Raw genomic sequence first — 14,205 nt, forward strand, 5'->3', positions numbered from 1 at the left:
CAAAGAGCGTTACTCCTAAATCATACTAATTGTTAAATTACGAGATGCTGCTGGTACAATGCATTGTGGGGAGATGTATTCTTGTTAGCAAGCCACTTAGCAAGGCGAAATCCTAAAAAATAAAAGTATATTTTTGACACATCCCATCAGCACGCGACCTCAGAGTGAGTGGTTTAATCTGCATTGACCAAACACAGGAAGAAAAAACTCTCTGGGCTGGTTTCGACAATCGGTGTCTCATCAGCAGTCAGTGAACTCTGGTGAACGGCGGGATGTTCATAGACAAGAGCTCCCCCCCCCCCCCAACCTCTGTTAGCTGTGGGTCTGAGTGAAGCACAAAACTCGTCAATGCACGACACGGAATGACCAGGCGCGTCGTGGGTGCAGCTCGAAGGCCGAGATAGCGGTGCCCCCTAGAGTCGAGAACCCGCCAGCTCCGCTCTGGAACTTGCATATTTAAGTCTGTGGGGGGCACTGTCAACTCTGGGTGAGCGTGTTACATTTGTTTACCAGCTCTTGGTCAATCCACTGCCGGATGAAGGCCTCCCCACAAGCCACTGTCATGTATATCGTGGCTTTGCAATGTAACATAGAACTCTAAGCAAACAAAAACCTGGTGAATTCCAATTCTGAATCCCAAGTAGTCAAAAGTTTGACCCCGAGTAGCAGTGCCCCCTACAGACATTGAAATGCCAGTTAGGCTTCGTGCGTGTGAAACGTGGAGTAATTAGCGCCTCCTTGAGACACGCAAACGCTACAATATCTGGTAGTCTCCCGTCCAAGAAACATTCCTGCGGAGGGAGCTGGTAGGAACGTTGGGTTGCTCAGTCAATGGCCAGAGTCAACGGCGGCGTGGTGTATTCCGCAAATATGTGAGGGCGGGCACAAGCCGGCGTGAGTAGGTTCAACGTTGAGTTTTATAAGGGCACCAAGGGGTGACCAGCCCCACCCCTCCCACCGCCCACCCAGCCCCTCCCCACCCTCCCCTCCCCACCCAGCCCACCCAGCCCCTCCTCACCCTCGTTGGCGAGAGTTCAAAGGAGGGTTCGTAGTCAGTTTCTCGATGTGGTATGATTTTGTTACCCAATGTCCTACACAACAAGATAAGCCTGAAACACTCCTTTGTAGGGATTGGCAAGATCTAATCGACTATCCTTAGCCCTATCTGAACCATATCATATATCCTCCCACGTATATGGATAGATTGGATTTCCTCATTGCTGTCCCTTTAAATGCTCGTCTGCAGACTCAATAGTCACAATCATTTTAGTTTCCTATCGTGTAGTGCAAACATGAAGTTATTGTGCAGCCTGGCAGTCTGGCTCCTCGTCTTTCATCCGACGCATGCCGGTCCTTTTAACAGCAATGATTCCCATGAAGAAGAGGTATGGTGAAGACTTTCAATCTGCACATTAAACGAGTGTGTGTAGAGAATATTACGTAATTAATACTGTGGCCTACGATGTACTCATTTTTTTTAATCACATGCAGTATTTGTATCCCAATAACAATATTCAATGCGGCATGTGTACTATACTTAAACTAATCTCGACTGACTTAACCGTGTCTTCTGTGAAATGATGTGGGCATTGAAGCTGTTTGTTATGCTTGCTTATCCAGGAACTACATTTGACCTGATGTATTGAATACCTTACTGTACTGAGTAACAAGACCTTGGTTTGAGAATAGATTTTCCTCTTTTTTATGGCAACAAAATAGGTGTTAAGATGTTCAAACCTTTCCAAGATCGAGCGTATCTTAACACCTGTTTTGTTGACAGAAAAAAGGGGAAACCCTATTCTCATATTTTGGTACTGGCAAAGGAGGTCCCATGATGAAAGACCTTGGTTCTTGAGAATTTGGATAACTGCTTAATTTTTCACTGAATCAAATTAAGCATAAATAGACTACGGTACTTGATTATTCGCGTAACTTCACAATGTGTTTTTTTGCTTTTTGAAAAGAATGAACTGGAAGAACTCTTTCCCAAAAGCTGCAGGTAATGAGAATCGGAAAATGGAAGCACTGTTTTTAATTAGATTTGATATGGCCATGTTTTCCATAAGAGTATCTTAGAGCAAATAAAGTGTTGGATGTGACTAATGGTACAACTTGTAATTGCATTATAAATAGTAATTGTATAGAACTGAATAATATGAAGCACTTTTCTCATTGACATTTGATGTAAACCATTGTTTGGGTATGAATAATGGTACAACTGGCATTACTGTATTTTATTTTGTTTTGTGTACAGTTTAAAAAGGATTTGTCAATGTCAGCTGACCATCCTGTATTTTACGCTCTATAGATGGTAAACGTGTTACTTTTTAAGTTCTAATATTCAGTACAGTACCTGAGTACATATTAAACATTTTGTATCATTCACTTTTCAGATGTCTTTAAGTGAACATCCTTAAGAAAAAAAAAAATAACTCACAAAATGTTATTCTATGAAGCTGAAACACATCCTAAATATCCTCAATTAGGATGGATACCGAGGCGAAAAATGAAGCTAATTCAGCATTTTAAGATATGGCACTCGCATATTAACGTTCATTACACCGATGAAGGGAAAACTGTTCCATCTTATTTCTCCACCTGCCTGTGTGTGCAGCATTTGTTTCGGATCCCCAGGCCCACGAGGATTTCGTGGAAAGGATGGATCACGAGGTAATATATTGGGAGTTTTCAGTTACAGTTAGATGAATTGGTAAAACCTTTCTCCCGTGGATCAACAAACATTATCTTTACAACATGCTCATTTGAACGCAGTTATACTTTTCCATATTATTTCAATTTCCTGGCATATTCTCAGAGTTAGCATGCCTGCCAATGGGCTAGTTTGCACGGACACAAATCGTTAATTTTCTTCTGCAACCAGGAATTACATTTTGTTAGATTTTACCTAAGTGCTTCATCTACTGTAAAGTGGATTTAAAAAAAAAATCTTCAACATCTTTCATAAATGAAAGCCACTGTTATTATCATGGCCTGTTGCCATTGAAAACTATGGTCACTTTACCCGGACAATGCCGGTGTGTCCTGATTGTAGGTGTGCCAGGCAACCCGGGCAGTGTCGGTCCTGCTGGACCACTGGGCCCAGCTGGTTCACCTGGCCCAGCTGGGAGCCCTGGACCTGCTGGACCAGCTGGTCCCTCTGGTAACAACGGCTTGAGAGGGGAACCAGGCAACACTGGTCCTCCTGGACCCCCTGGGAGTCCTGGCACTCCAGCTGCAACGAACCGCATCTCCTGCACTAACGTCTCCAGCAGAGGTGCCACCGCGAGTTGCCCCACAGGTGAGAGGGATGTGTGTTTGTGTGTGTGGGGGGGACTCTGTGGAACATCACGTGGTTGAATATCCTCGCGGCAAGTGACCTTGTGACCCATCGACTCTGCATACAGGCGATGGTTTGATTCAATCAGCAGGAATTGATCCAGGTCCGATTCAGTACACTACACAAGATCCGTGATCTGATCCCATCCGTAAAGGATGTCATTCCTGACTTACAGTACCCTGGTGTCTACAAACTGAGTTGCACCTGTGGTGATTGTTATATCGGGGAAACGAAACGACATTTCTGATCGCATTCGCGAGCACAAGTCGGATTTGAAGCACGGCAGGACGAATTCTTCGGCCGTAGCTTGACCACTGTTATAATACTGCTGGTTCTCATGACATTGTGTTCTCCGATACCAAGGTACTCTGCAATCCTCCTGTGGATACTACCAAAGATTTGTCCATGAAGCCATCCAGATATACAAACATAGACATAACTTCAACCGAGATGATGGATTCAAATTGAGCAATCATTGAAAGGATGTAATTAACGAAGTTAAAACTTTAGCTGCCGTGCAGTTTACTGCTAGACAGCCAATTTAGATTTATTTTCATAATCATATCCATATTCCCAGTCTGTTACCCCCAGCTTCACACACTACCTCCACCATTACCACACGTTGTTTTTTCAGCTTGCGCATTTCTAATTTACCCTCCCCGGCAGCATAACAAAAGGCTGCTTAATCTTAGCTTTCTTATCTACTTCCGCCCCCTGCATCACAAAGCTTCAGTTTGAACTCCATACGTTGTCTCCAAGCGCCCACGCCGTTCCTCACATCGTTGCCTCCCAGTCCACAGTCCGCCCACACACTCACCATGGCCCCTTCCCTCCCTCCATCCCCCGTGACTTTATAATTCCTCGTCACAGCCATCTCTTAGACACACTTAAGCGGTTGTGCTTTCGCTGAAGAAGGACGCTTGTGTTGCGCCCGAAACGTCGTGATTTAATTTAGTTGTTTTCATTTATTTTATTTAGTTTTTTACCTACGTGACTTTACCGAAAAAAACAAAGAGTATGAATCATTGCTGTCACGAAAGTTCCAAATCTAGAAGGAATTGATTTGGTGAATTTCTTTAGGATATTTTCCCTGGAAAAAGCATGTTAATGTTAACGGATTATGTGTTGGGTTTTAATGCTCTTCGTAAGGTGAAACTTACTGTCAATTCTGTCTTCATGGTACCAAGTGATCCTCACAGTTCCATAGTTTTGTGAGATAAGGAACTATCGATGATAATACATTTCCACAATTTTACGTGATTGGTTATTATTGTTTTTAGCAATAGTGCCCTTACAGTTTAAACAAACCGAACATTTTACTATCATTGTAAACACTTGCTGTTGTGTACATGTCTCTTTTCATAAGAACAAAGTCTCAATGCACAACATTCTGGTTATTCTGAAGATGGTTTTCAATTCAATGTTCATGACGTCACCTCCGATGGCATCACCCCATAATGTGCACTGTGATCGCATCTATCATTGTTCCCCCGCAGGGTACATAGTAGTGTCGTGTTCATGTGGAATGGCGTGTGGTTCGTGGGACATCCCAAACGACAGCACGTGTCACTGCCAGTGCGGTGGGATCGACTGGACATCGGCACGGTGCTGTCAGCTGGCCTGACACTGATCGGCAGTGAAGATGGGAAACAATAATAGAGAAACCAAACTAACATAATCAAAACGAACCAGAGAGAACACCACAGAGACAACACAAACACTGTCACGGGTATGGAGGTGAACACAACATAAACATAACACGAACACAATCAAGGAAATGGAGGTAAACACAAAATTAACCATGTGGAACAACAGTAAACACTTAAGCGTGTGCCACCAGTGATAGCCCAGATAATAATACAACTAATAATCAGAGTTTTTTTTTATGTTTGACCTTCGACAATGTCATTTATGCAAACAGCATCCCAAATGAAAGTTGTAGTTTTCACTTGTGTAAATTGTTTAATATACAAAATGTTTACCTTCGTTTCATGGATGTGTTTGTTTTTACTGCATTCAAAACAAATGGCTTGCTCTGGATATATATACTGTAGGTTTAATGATCCATCATTGAAAATTGGGAAATAAGGTTTTGTTACTGTATCACATATGGTGATTTGGTGTGGTTGATTTCTGTTGAGACACATGGTACAGTATTTGCATAATAAATGGTTGCTGTTGAGATGATTTGTACAAGTCTTTTTATTATTACACGCTTTTATTTAACTCACTCTGTTGTCGTATCCTCAAATCTTGTAACTCTATCTCAACTGTCTTCCCAATGCCGTATCGACTGCAAACTTGGTATAGGTATGTCATACTGATGACAATACTATATTCTATCATAAAAAATATATTTTTATTTTTAAACAATCTTTTTGTACGGGTCTAATTGTCCACGCTCAATTCGCGTTGCCTATAAATCACCACGGTCCCTAACGCGATGGCAAGCTGCGGGGCCACTTCCTGGAGTCGTGGAGTTCTGCCATTACGAGTACGGTACATTTCATTAAAGCGTGTTTAAAAAAAAGTATTTCTAAATATTTTATACTGGTAGGAAACTCTGGTTACACCAGCCCACAGGGGATTATTGTGTCCGTCCGTCCGTCGTGCAGGGAGGGGCTGGGTGGGGAGGGCCGGGTGGGGAGGGGAGGGTGGGGAGGGGCTGGGTGGGGAGAGGAGGGGCTGGTCACCCCGTGGTGCCCTTATAAAACTCAACGTTTAACCTACTCACGCCGGCTTGTGCCCGCCCTCACAGTCGGGCATATTTGCGGAATACACCACGCTGCCATTGACCGAGCAACCCAACGTTCCTACCAGCTCCCTCCGCAGGAATGTGTTTATTTGAAAACCGTATTATGAAAAATTATTTTTTTTAAATCTATAATTAGCTGCCACTTGGCAATTCAAAAATGCTTACTGTCTTAACATTTCCCAGCACTCTATTTGAATCAGTATATAGGGAGTTCCAGATGCCTTGTGACCTCCAAGTAATTTTGCCCTAACATTTTTTTCCTTTGCTTATTCAATTGTTTTCACACCTATTGGTATACTAAAACAGTACGTTTTAGTTCAATGAGGGTAAAAAGACACCTCGACCACCCTATACAATGTGGAGGCAGTGCCAGAGTCTTGTGGCAAACCGGGTGGAGCTGGGTTGAAGCTGGTTGGCTTCAGTACCATTCAAGCACTGCACGGCGCGATGGGGTTGATTACCTCGCCACTCACTCTATCGCAGACGCCACCTGAACACATCTGAAGCCTGGGCTTCCGCAGTGCAGGGGGTTTTCAACCACGAGTGCTACTCGTGTGCTCAGTATAATTGTCAGCAGGTTGCCTTGAGCTGTGTACAGGAAACCCTTGCCCAACGCGGCTTTATCGAACGCGTGTTTCGCCTCAACATGGTTCGCCCAAAAGTGCCGTGAGAGTGCCTGCATACGTTGGAAGTAGGCCTCGGCAAGGTAAGATAATTTACCCTTTTTACCGGGTAAAAGGGTAAAGATGTCGACATGCCAAGGGCTAAGGTAAAGAGTAGGGTAAAGGTAGCAGGAAGTATTACTCGGTAAACACGGTACCTTGTTTACCGCTAAAAGCTTCGTGGCGCAGTCCGTGGCCTCCATTTAACAAGTAATATAAAAACAAACTTTATTAAAAACACGCTTTTATGAAATGTACGAGTAATGACAGAACTCCACGACTCCAGGAAGTGGCCCCGAAGCTTGCCCCGAAGCTTGCCACAACGTAAAGACCGTGGCCAATTACAGCCAACGTCAGTTGAGCGTGGACAATTAGACCCAAGCCGAAACATAACATGTAAAAAATGTTTAAAAATATATATTTTATGATAGAATATAGTATTGTCATCAGTTTGACCTAAGTATACCAAGTTTGCAGTCGATACCACATTAGGAAGTGGGTAAAAATTGAGTTTCAAGATTTGAGGATACAACAACAACAATAACGACAACAACGACAACAACAGTCAGTTAAAAGAAAGCGTGTAAAATTGGAATCATCGACAGTATTCTATATGATTAAAGCGCTCTACATAGCATTTACCGTTATAAACCTTGTTCATGTGTAGTAGTTCCCCAGTAATTACCCTGTAATCTGGTAATTTGTATGGGGTAAGGGTAAAAGGTAGGGTAAAGGTAGGCTCGTTGCTTTTTACCTTTTACCTTACCTGCTAAAGGGTAAAAGGTAAGGGTAGAGTGATTGTATTGTGGTAAGGTAAAAGGTAGGGTAAAGGTAGGCTCGTTTTTACCTTTTAGCTGTTCACCTTACCTTGCCGAGGCCTAGTTGGAAGGTGTGAATGAACCGAGTATCAGAAGGTTGTATTATTTACCGCGTGCATTTTTGCGCGTGGTTTTTTTTTGCGTTATAATGAAACAAAGGCAACGTGCACAACGGCGCGTACACATATCGCCGTGCGCATCTTCGCCATCCACTCGTTGAGGACATTCAGTCGTTACGGACGCCTCGATGGCGAAATCGTGACCATTCAAGTAGCGTGGGTGTCGCGGTGCGGGAAGAATAAAGAAGACGGGTTGGGGTGTTGTGTTAAGGTGAAATAAAAAATTGCGTACTATGCACGCGCAATAAATGACAACGCCTCGACATCCTTTCGTACAATAACATGGGCGGAAATCACGTAGAATTAGTTAAATAAAGAGCGAGGGGGTGATAATCTCAGACCAGGGAACGCAACCCTATTTTACTAATGAGGTCTATTGTTTGTCTAACGCGATTTGGCCGAAAGTGGCATTTTCCAAGAACGTAACCCCAGCGTTCGGTGAAGGTTGCCTGTAAAGTACATAAACATACACTACCGTCTACAATACAGTACACATATATATTACACACGACAGTCCACAATAAATGGTACTCGCGCTGTGTACACATCTACAATAAACTGCATACAATATCGTCTACAATGCAGTACAAACATAAACCCGTGTCCTAGTCTACAAGTACGATACACACGTACATGGCGTGCTACAGTCCACATGATAAGACCGCTGACTAAGAGGTCTCCGACGCCAATGATCTTTCAAAAAAACAAAAAGTAAATGCTATCCAGTCGCAAAATACGAATCTAACATTAGTACTTTTTCTAAAAACTATAAGAGGTGTATAGTTTTTAAAAAACTAAATTCACTTCGTGATCCGCTCCTACTGGACATCTGTGAAAAAAAAAGTTTCATCAGCATCGGATTCCTCCAGTCTAAATAAAGATTCTGATTGCGAACTAAGATATCCAAAATCACCAAAACAACGTAAAGTAAGAGACAAGTGGGCAGTCCAGTTTGACACGTTTTGACACGTAGGCTTTCGCGACAAATATCATCCACAACACAGGTTTTTTTAGGTTAGATCGCGTGGTAAATGTGTCGTTAAACCCGCCACCACTCCACACAGCCAATTATTTAAGCTTTTTCACGTAAACAGAGAGTCGTACTCATTGTAAATGTGGATTTACTCCCCAACACACCGGGTGGTGTCGTACTAGCAACGAATGGGCGTGTTCTGTTTACGTGACAAACCTTACTAATTGGCTGTGTCGAGTGGTGACGGGTTTAACGACACATTTACGTTTACGCCATCGAACCCACAAACCTTTAATGTATTATGAATTGCAGTCGAGTAAGTCCTCGTTTCATTGCAGGTAGACGCGTTGCCGAAGAGAGCCGCATTCAGAGATAAACTCGTGAAGCAAAAAAACAATTTCCCCAAGTCGGCTTCCCGCATACCCCTCCTCCACATGCTTTGGTTGTGTTTGTGGATCTTTGTACTCGTTGCTTGTTCGTCATACGGGGGACGGCGTCTTCTTTTTTTCTTCGTCCACAAGATTGTTTTTCAAAAAATGTTTTTGGCCTCGCGGACCACTGAGCCAATGCAAACATTTCCACGGACCGCCCGGCCCTTCCACCCCTGATGACAAAACGCATTCACTTGTCTCTAAATATCAGTAACATTACCGGGACATTAAACCAGTTTTTTTCACAGCCATAAGGTTATTTTTTAAATCCTTTATATTAAGTTCGCGTGCTTGCTTGCTTGCTTAGGACCGTGCAAATCTTTCGGTCGTTTTTTAACCCACTTCTCGTGATCCAATCGAGCTGACATTTTCCACACAGACTCGTTGTGCCAGACAATTATTGTTCGTGAAAAAAAATTCCCAAAATTTTACACTTTTTAGGCAAAAAAAATTTATTTTACATATATTCAAATAGAACGCATTCATGGCTTTGGCTGAACGTCAGAGTGTAAGAGCCCAGAGCGTAACCCCTCCACAGGCCGTGGTGGAGTAGCGCAGTTGGTAGCGCCCTCGCTTCCCATGCCAAAGGTCGCGGGATCGATCCCCGCGTCCTCCACAGGCGAAGATATTTTTAAATCCTTTATATTAAGTTCGCTTGCTTGCTTAGGACCGTGCAAATCTTTCGCTCGTTTTTTAACCCACTTCCCGTGATCCAATCGAGCTGACATTTTCCACACAGACTCGTGTGTGACAATTAATTTTCGTGAATTTTTTTTCCAAAATTTTACACTGTTTAGGGAAAACTAATTAAATATTTAATTACCAATTGCTTAATACTGGCAGACAATCATCTGACCCATATATTGCAGCCATCTCAAGCCAGAGGACGAGAGAACTCTAGCCGCCACGCATATAAAGGATTTAGAGTGAAAAACTTTGTTTTTACGGGTTTACTTGTTTAGGGTTGGCATTTAAATATTAGGTTTAGGATCGTTCAATGAGGGTATTTGACCTAACTTCGTTTTTGCATTAAATATAAGTTAAATATTTATTAATTTCCGAAACAAAAGGTACAAGCAATGTCATTTTTTACGGATCAACCTGCATTTGCAGTAGCCCCACGGAGTACTGGGAGGACCATCGCGGACCACCTGGTAGTCCGGAGACCACACTTTGATAAACACTAGTCTTGAATAGCAGCACTGTTCCAGAACGGGTTAGTCTGCTGGTCCTGGTTAAATGACATTGTTTTGTAAAGTTGTCGCAGTGGTCTCTGGCTACATTTCCCTTTATATATGGTACTTTTTTAATCGTCAGCGTTTTGCGTTGGAAAAAAATACTTTGAATGAAACGCCTAAATCATTGTGCTGGCTTATTTCTCCATTATTTTGTTGTCTCGGAATCACCGAGCCCTCACGTAACCATGCTACGTTTACGTGGCCATCGTGTACAATTGATTTGCACGTGAATATATTGTGTCTGTTGGATATGTAGTCATTTAAATACGCGCCATGCGCGAGAGATTGCACGCACGTGCACGCGCAGTACAGTGGGGGCATGTGAGGATGGGTGTTGTTGTGAAGGCTCAGGTTGAGGATAATTAAGGACGCAAGACGGTGATTGGTCGGTGGTTGTTGTTGTCGGGGTCTGGCGCCACGATGTCTGGAAAAACAACAGGTGGCGGAGGGGGGCTAGGAGCGGGGGGGGGGGGCGTCGGAGGGACGCCGATTAGTCAATTGGAATTTAATTGGGTCGGGCATAAATACAGGGGAGTTGGAGCTGACGGGAGTTCGCGCCTGGGAGGAGAAGAAGACGGTTGGAGCCAAAGCAGTGGAGAAGTATAGGGTAGCAGTGGAGAAGTGTAGGGTAGCAGTGGAGAAGTGTAGGGTAGCAGTGGAGAAGTACAGGGTAGCGGCGGAGAAGTAGAGTAGCGGTGGAGAAGTACAGGGTACCGGTGGAGAAGTACAGGGTAGCAGCGGGGGAAGTACAGGGTAGCAGCGGGAGAAGTACAGGGTAGCAGCGGGAGAAGTACAGGGTAGCAGCGGGAGAAGTACAGGGTAGCAGCGGGAGAAGTACAGGGTAGCAGCGGGAGAAGTACAGGGTAGCAGCGGGAGAAGTACAGGGTAGCAGCGGGAGAAGTACAGGGTAGCAGCGGGAGAAGTACAGGGTAGCAGCGGGAGAAGTACAGGGTAGCAGCGGGAGAAGTACAGGGTAGCAGCGGGAGAAGTACAGGGTAGCAGCGGGAGAAGTACAGGGTAGCAGCGGGAGAAGTACAGGGTAGCAGCGGGAGAAGTACAGGGTAGCAGCGGGAGAAGTACAGGGTAGCAGCGGGAGAAGTACAGGGTAGCAGCGGGAGAACAGGGTAGCAGCGGGAGAAGTACAGGGTAGCAGCGGGAGAAGTACAGGGTAGCAGCGGGAGATGTACAGGGTAGCAGCGGGAGATGTACAGGGTAGCAGCGGAGCGAGAGACGCGTAGAGTAGCGTAGAGTGTGACGGCGAAGCCAGCAGAAAGCGGCTTGAGTGTGACGGAGAAGCCGCGGGAGAGCGGCTGAACTGTGACGGGGGAAGCGGAGAGGAGAGTCGACGGAGACGCGGAGCGAGCGAGGCCGGCGGAACGCGGCGAGCGAGCGGAGAGCATGTGAGGGCAATGTTAAATGATGTTAGTGAAATAAAGTGACGAAGGAAAAGAAAGAAGCTGTCGCGTGAAGTTCAGCACTACAGATATAAAGGGTGGATGGGCTGATCATTAATACGTTCACAAATGCGATTTTAAATATTTCTCCATCGGTGGGCAATGCGTTAACGATGTATAAAATTAAGATAAAATGCTATGGAATAAATATCACGCTAAATTAAACGTGTTCTGAACCTCCATGGAGCATTCAATTCATACGTGAACACACTGTCCGTGTATATAATACATCACGTGTGTTATTGAATGTTCTTGTGTAGTCACACTACCTGTTAAGAACCTGTTATTCTTGAGTGACAAGTGTTTATTTAAATTATAAAGCCCAAGTCTCACAAGTCCATCAATATCCAAAGGATGTATAGCAGTCTTGCACACACTGTATCTATATTAATGCTTTACAGCTACGATTGATTGGTGTATAATATGAATTCTCTCCACTCAACTGTTTCCTTACTTTATATTAGGGTAACAAACTTCCGAAGACAAATGCACTTTAGACAGTCGCCATCCATTTTTTTATATCGCTTTTTTTAATCACTTTTTACCTCAGAATTAACTTACGAATGAAAGTTATCTCGGTCGGTTCTGTCACTTGTTTCAAATACAACAAAAAATCATCAATTATCGTCACGTGTCCTGACAAGTCCCACTTTTCTGAACAGTCAAAATTACGTTTAACGTAGCGGCAAATTAAAAAATATCTGGTGAATTCTGATTCTGCAATCCATAAAGGCTCAACCCGAGTAATCAGTACCCCCTACATCCACGGCAATTCCAGGTCCACTATATGCGTGTAAAACTTGGGGTAAATAATACGTATATATAGTACACAAATGTGATCACAACCCTGTCTTTAATTGGATAAAAGCGTAAAGAGTTGAGAGGCAGCTGTACCGGAACTTAGTTTCATTATACCTGAACTGGAGATGGCATTGCTTCGTCACCTAAACTGTGCTGTGTCAGTCTGGACTTGAAAAGTGTGTTTTTGGTATAGGGCCTATTTTTACATAATCAGCAGCCAACTTGCTGGATGAAAGCAATCCCCAAGCCACTGCAATGCCTCGTGAATATCCAAAATAAAATACAACTGTTGGCCAATATAACGTGGTTCATTTGAATTCTGAATCTCCAGTAAAGAGTTTAAACGCGTGTGGCACTGCTCCCTACAGACATGAAAATGCCAGTTTGGCTCCATGCGTGTGAAACGTGCGGTAAATAGCGCCCCATTCAACGCACGAAAATAAAAACATACAACACCTGGTATTCCCAGATGGCCACTAACCAGGTAATAACCAGGCTCGAGCCTGCTTGGCTATCGAGATCTAACGAGATCAAGAATTCAGGGTAATGTAGTCCTAATGCCTGGGATTCAGAATTGAAGTTCACCATATTTTGTTGGCTTACGGTGTTATGTTACAATACATAGCCACGATATACAAGGCAGTGGCTTTGGGAGGCCTTCATCCAGCAGTGGATTGACCAAGGTTTCCGCTGCTGATTACGTAATAAATAGAAACCCAACACAAAACACGCTGCCAGAGGTGTGGACTCGAGTCATGTGACTTGGACTCGAGTCAGACTCGAGTCATGAATTTGATGACTTCAGACTCGACTTGGACTTGCATAACAATGACTTTGTCCCACCTCTGCACGCTGCTACTAAAGTCCAGGTAGCGAAACAGGGCCCTCTCCAGTCCAGGTGCTTCATTTTAAACCTCGCACAGATCCCACCGAGATGAGGCTGCTACATGGGCAGTGCGCTGACCACCTCGCCACGGGTGCATCCGAGCACCACGCGCTGAGTTGTCTTGTGGTTGTTGTTGTTTGACTTCCATCCCACTGGGATTTTTGCACACAGCGTGCTTTTTCTGCAATATTTTGCAGTTTTTTTTTCCCAGGATTTTTCTGTTTGCACATATTCACATTAAGATGTTTTCTTGTTCATGTTTTTGTTTGTTGCGGTTGCACCCGATTCAATAGCCGAATGGCTCACAGGGATAAACCTAATAAATTAAACTGAGCAACGGACCCAGTGTCATCCGAGTTTGATTCCTGCTCGTGGCTGGAGCCTCCCTTCCACCCACCTGCATTGACAGGCGTAGTCGAGGTAGCGGTGCCCCCTAGAGACGAGAACCCGCCAGCCCCGCTGTGCGTGAGCGACACGCGGGGTAGAAAGCGCTCCCCCTGCCGACGGAAAGAGGCAAAAGCCGAGAACAAAAAGCCTACAACACCTGGTATTCCCAGGCGGTCTCCCATCCAAGTACTAACCAGGCTCGACCCTGCTTAGCTTCCGAGATCGGACGTATTCAGGGTGATATGGTCGTAGGCGACAGCTGAGCGGAGATTTAGTATACTTATCTCCAACATTAACTCTTCCGGCTGATATGGCTAATGATATTTTCACAGCGAGTAAATGTT

The 14,205-nt window shown here is 44.3% G+C and overlaps 2 protein-coding genes and 1 pseudogene across 2 annotated transcripts in view; 2 read left to right on the top strand and 1 right to left on the bottom strand.

The window, feature by feature from the left end:
- Window positions 1-14,205, top strand: part of LOC133340651 (pulmonary surfactant-associated protein D-like) — a 32,823-nt gene that overhangs the window by 12,717 nt on the left and 5,901 nt on the right. The window lies entirely within an intron of this gene.
- On the top strand, window positions 1,101-5,519 carry LOC133340649 (collagen alpha-1(I) chain-like). The gene is made up of 5 exons (XM_061549043.1): window positions 1,101-1,385; window positions 1,965-1,999; window positions 2,615-2,670; window positions 3,053-3,298; window positions 4,834-5,519. Exons 1-5 carry the CDS (start codon window positions 1,233-1,235, stop codon window positions 4,959-4,961), a joined length of 618 nt encoding a protein of 205 aa, XP_061405027.1. The 5' UTR covers window positions 1,101-1,232; the 3' UTR covers window positions 4,962-5,519.
- Window positions 14,007-14,115, bottom strand: LOC133341030 (5S ribosomal RNA; annotated as a pseudogene).

Source organism: Lethenteron reissneri, chromosome 10 (assembly GCF_015708825.2).
Source record: "Lethenteron reissneri isolate LAM-NWPU_2019-01 chromosome 10, ASM1570882v1, whole genome shotgun sequence".
In the NCBI taxonomy this organism is placed as follows: Eukaryota; Metazoa; Chordata; class Hyperoartia; order Petromyzontiformes; family Petromyzontidae; genus Lethenteron; species Lethenteron reissneri.

Coding starts and splice junctions, on each gene's coding strand:
- LOC133340649 (XM_061549043.1), top strand. CDS start 1,233: ATGCTCGTCTGCAGACTCAATAGTCACAATCATTTTAGTTTCCTATCG. Junction 1,386..1,964: donor ATGATTCCCATGAAGAAGAG/GTATGGTGAAGA, acceptor CTTTTTGAAAAG/AATGAACTGGAAGAACTCTT. Junction 2,671..3,052: donor TGGAAAGGATGGATCACGAG/GTAATATATTGG, acceptor TCCTGATTGTAG/GTGTGCCAGGCAACCCGGGC.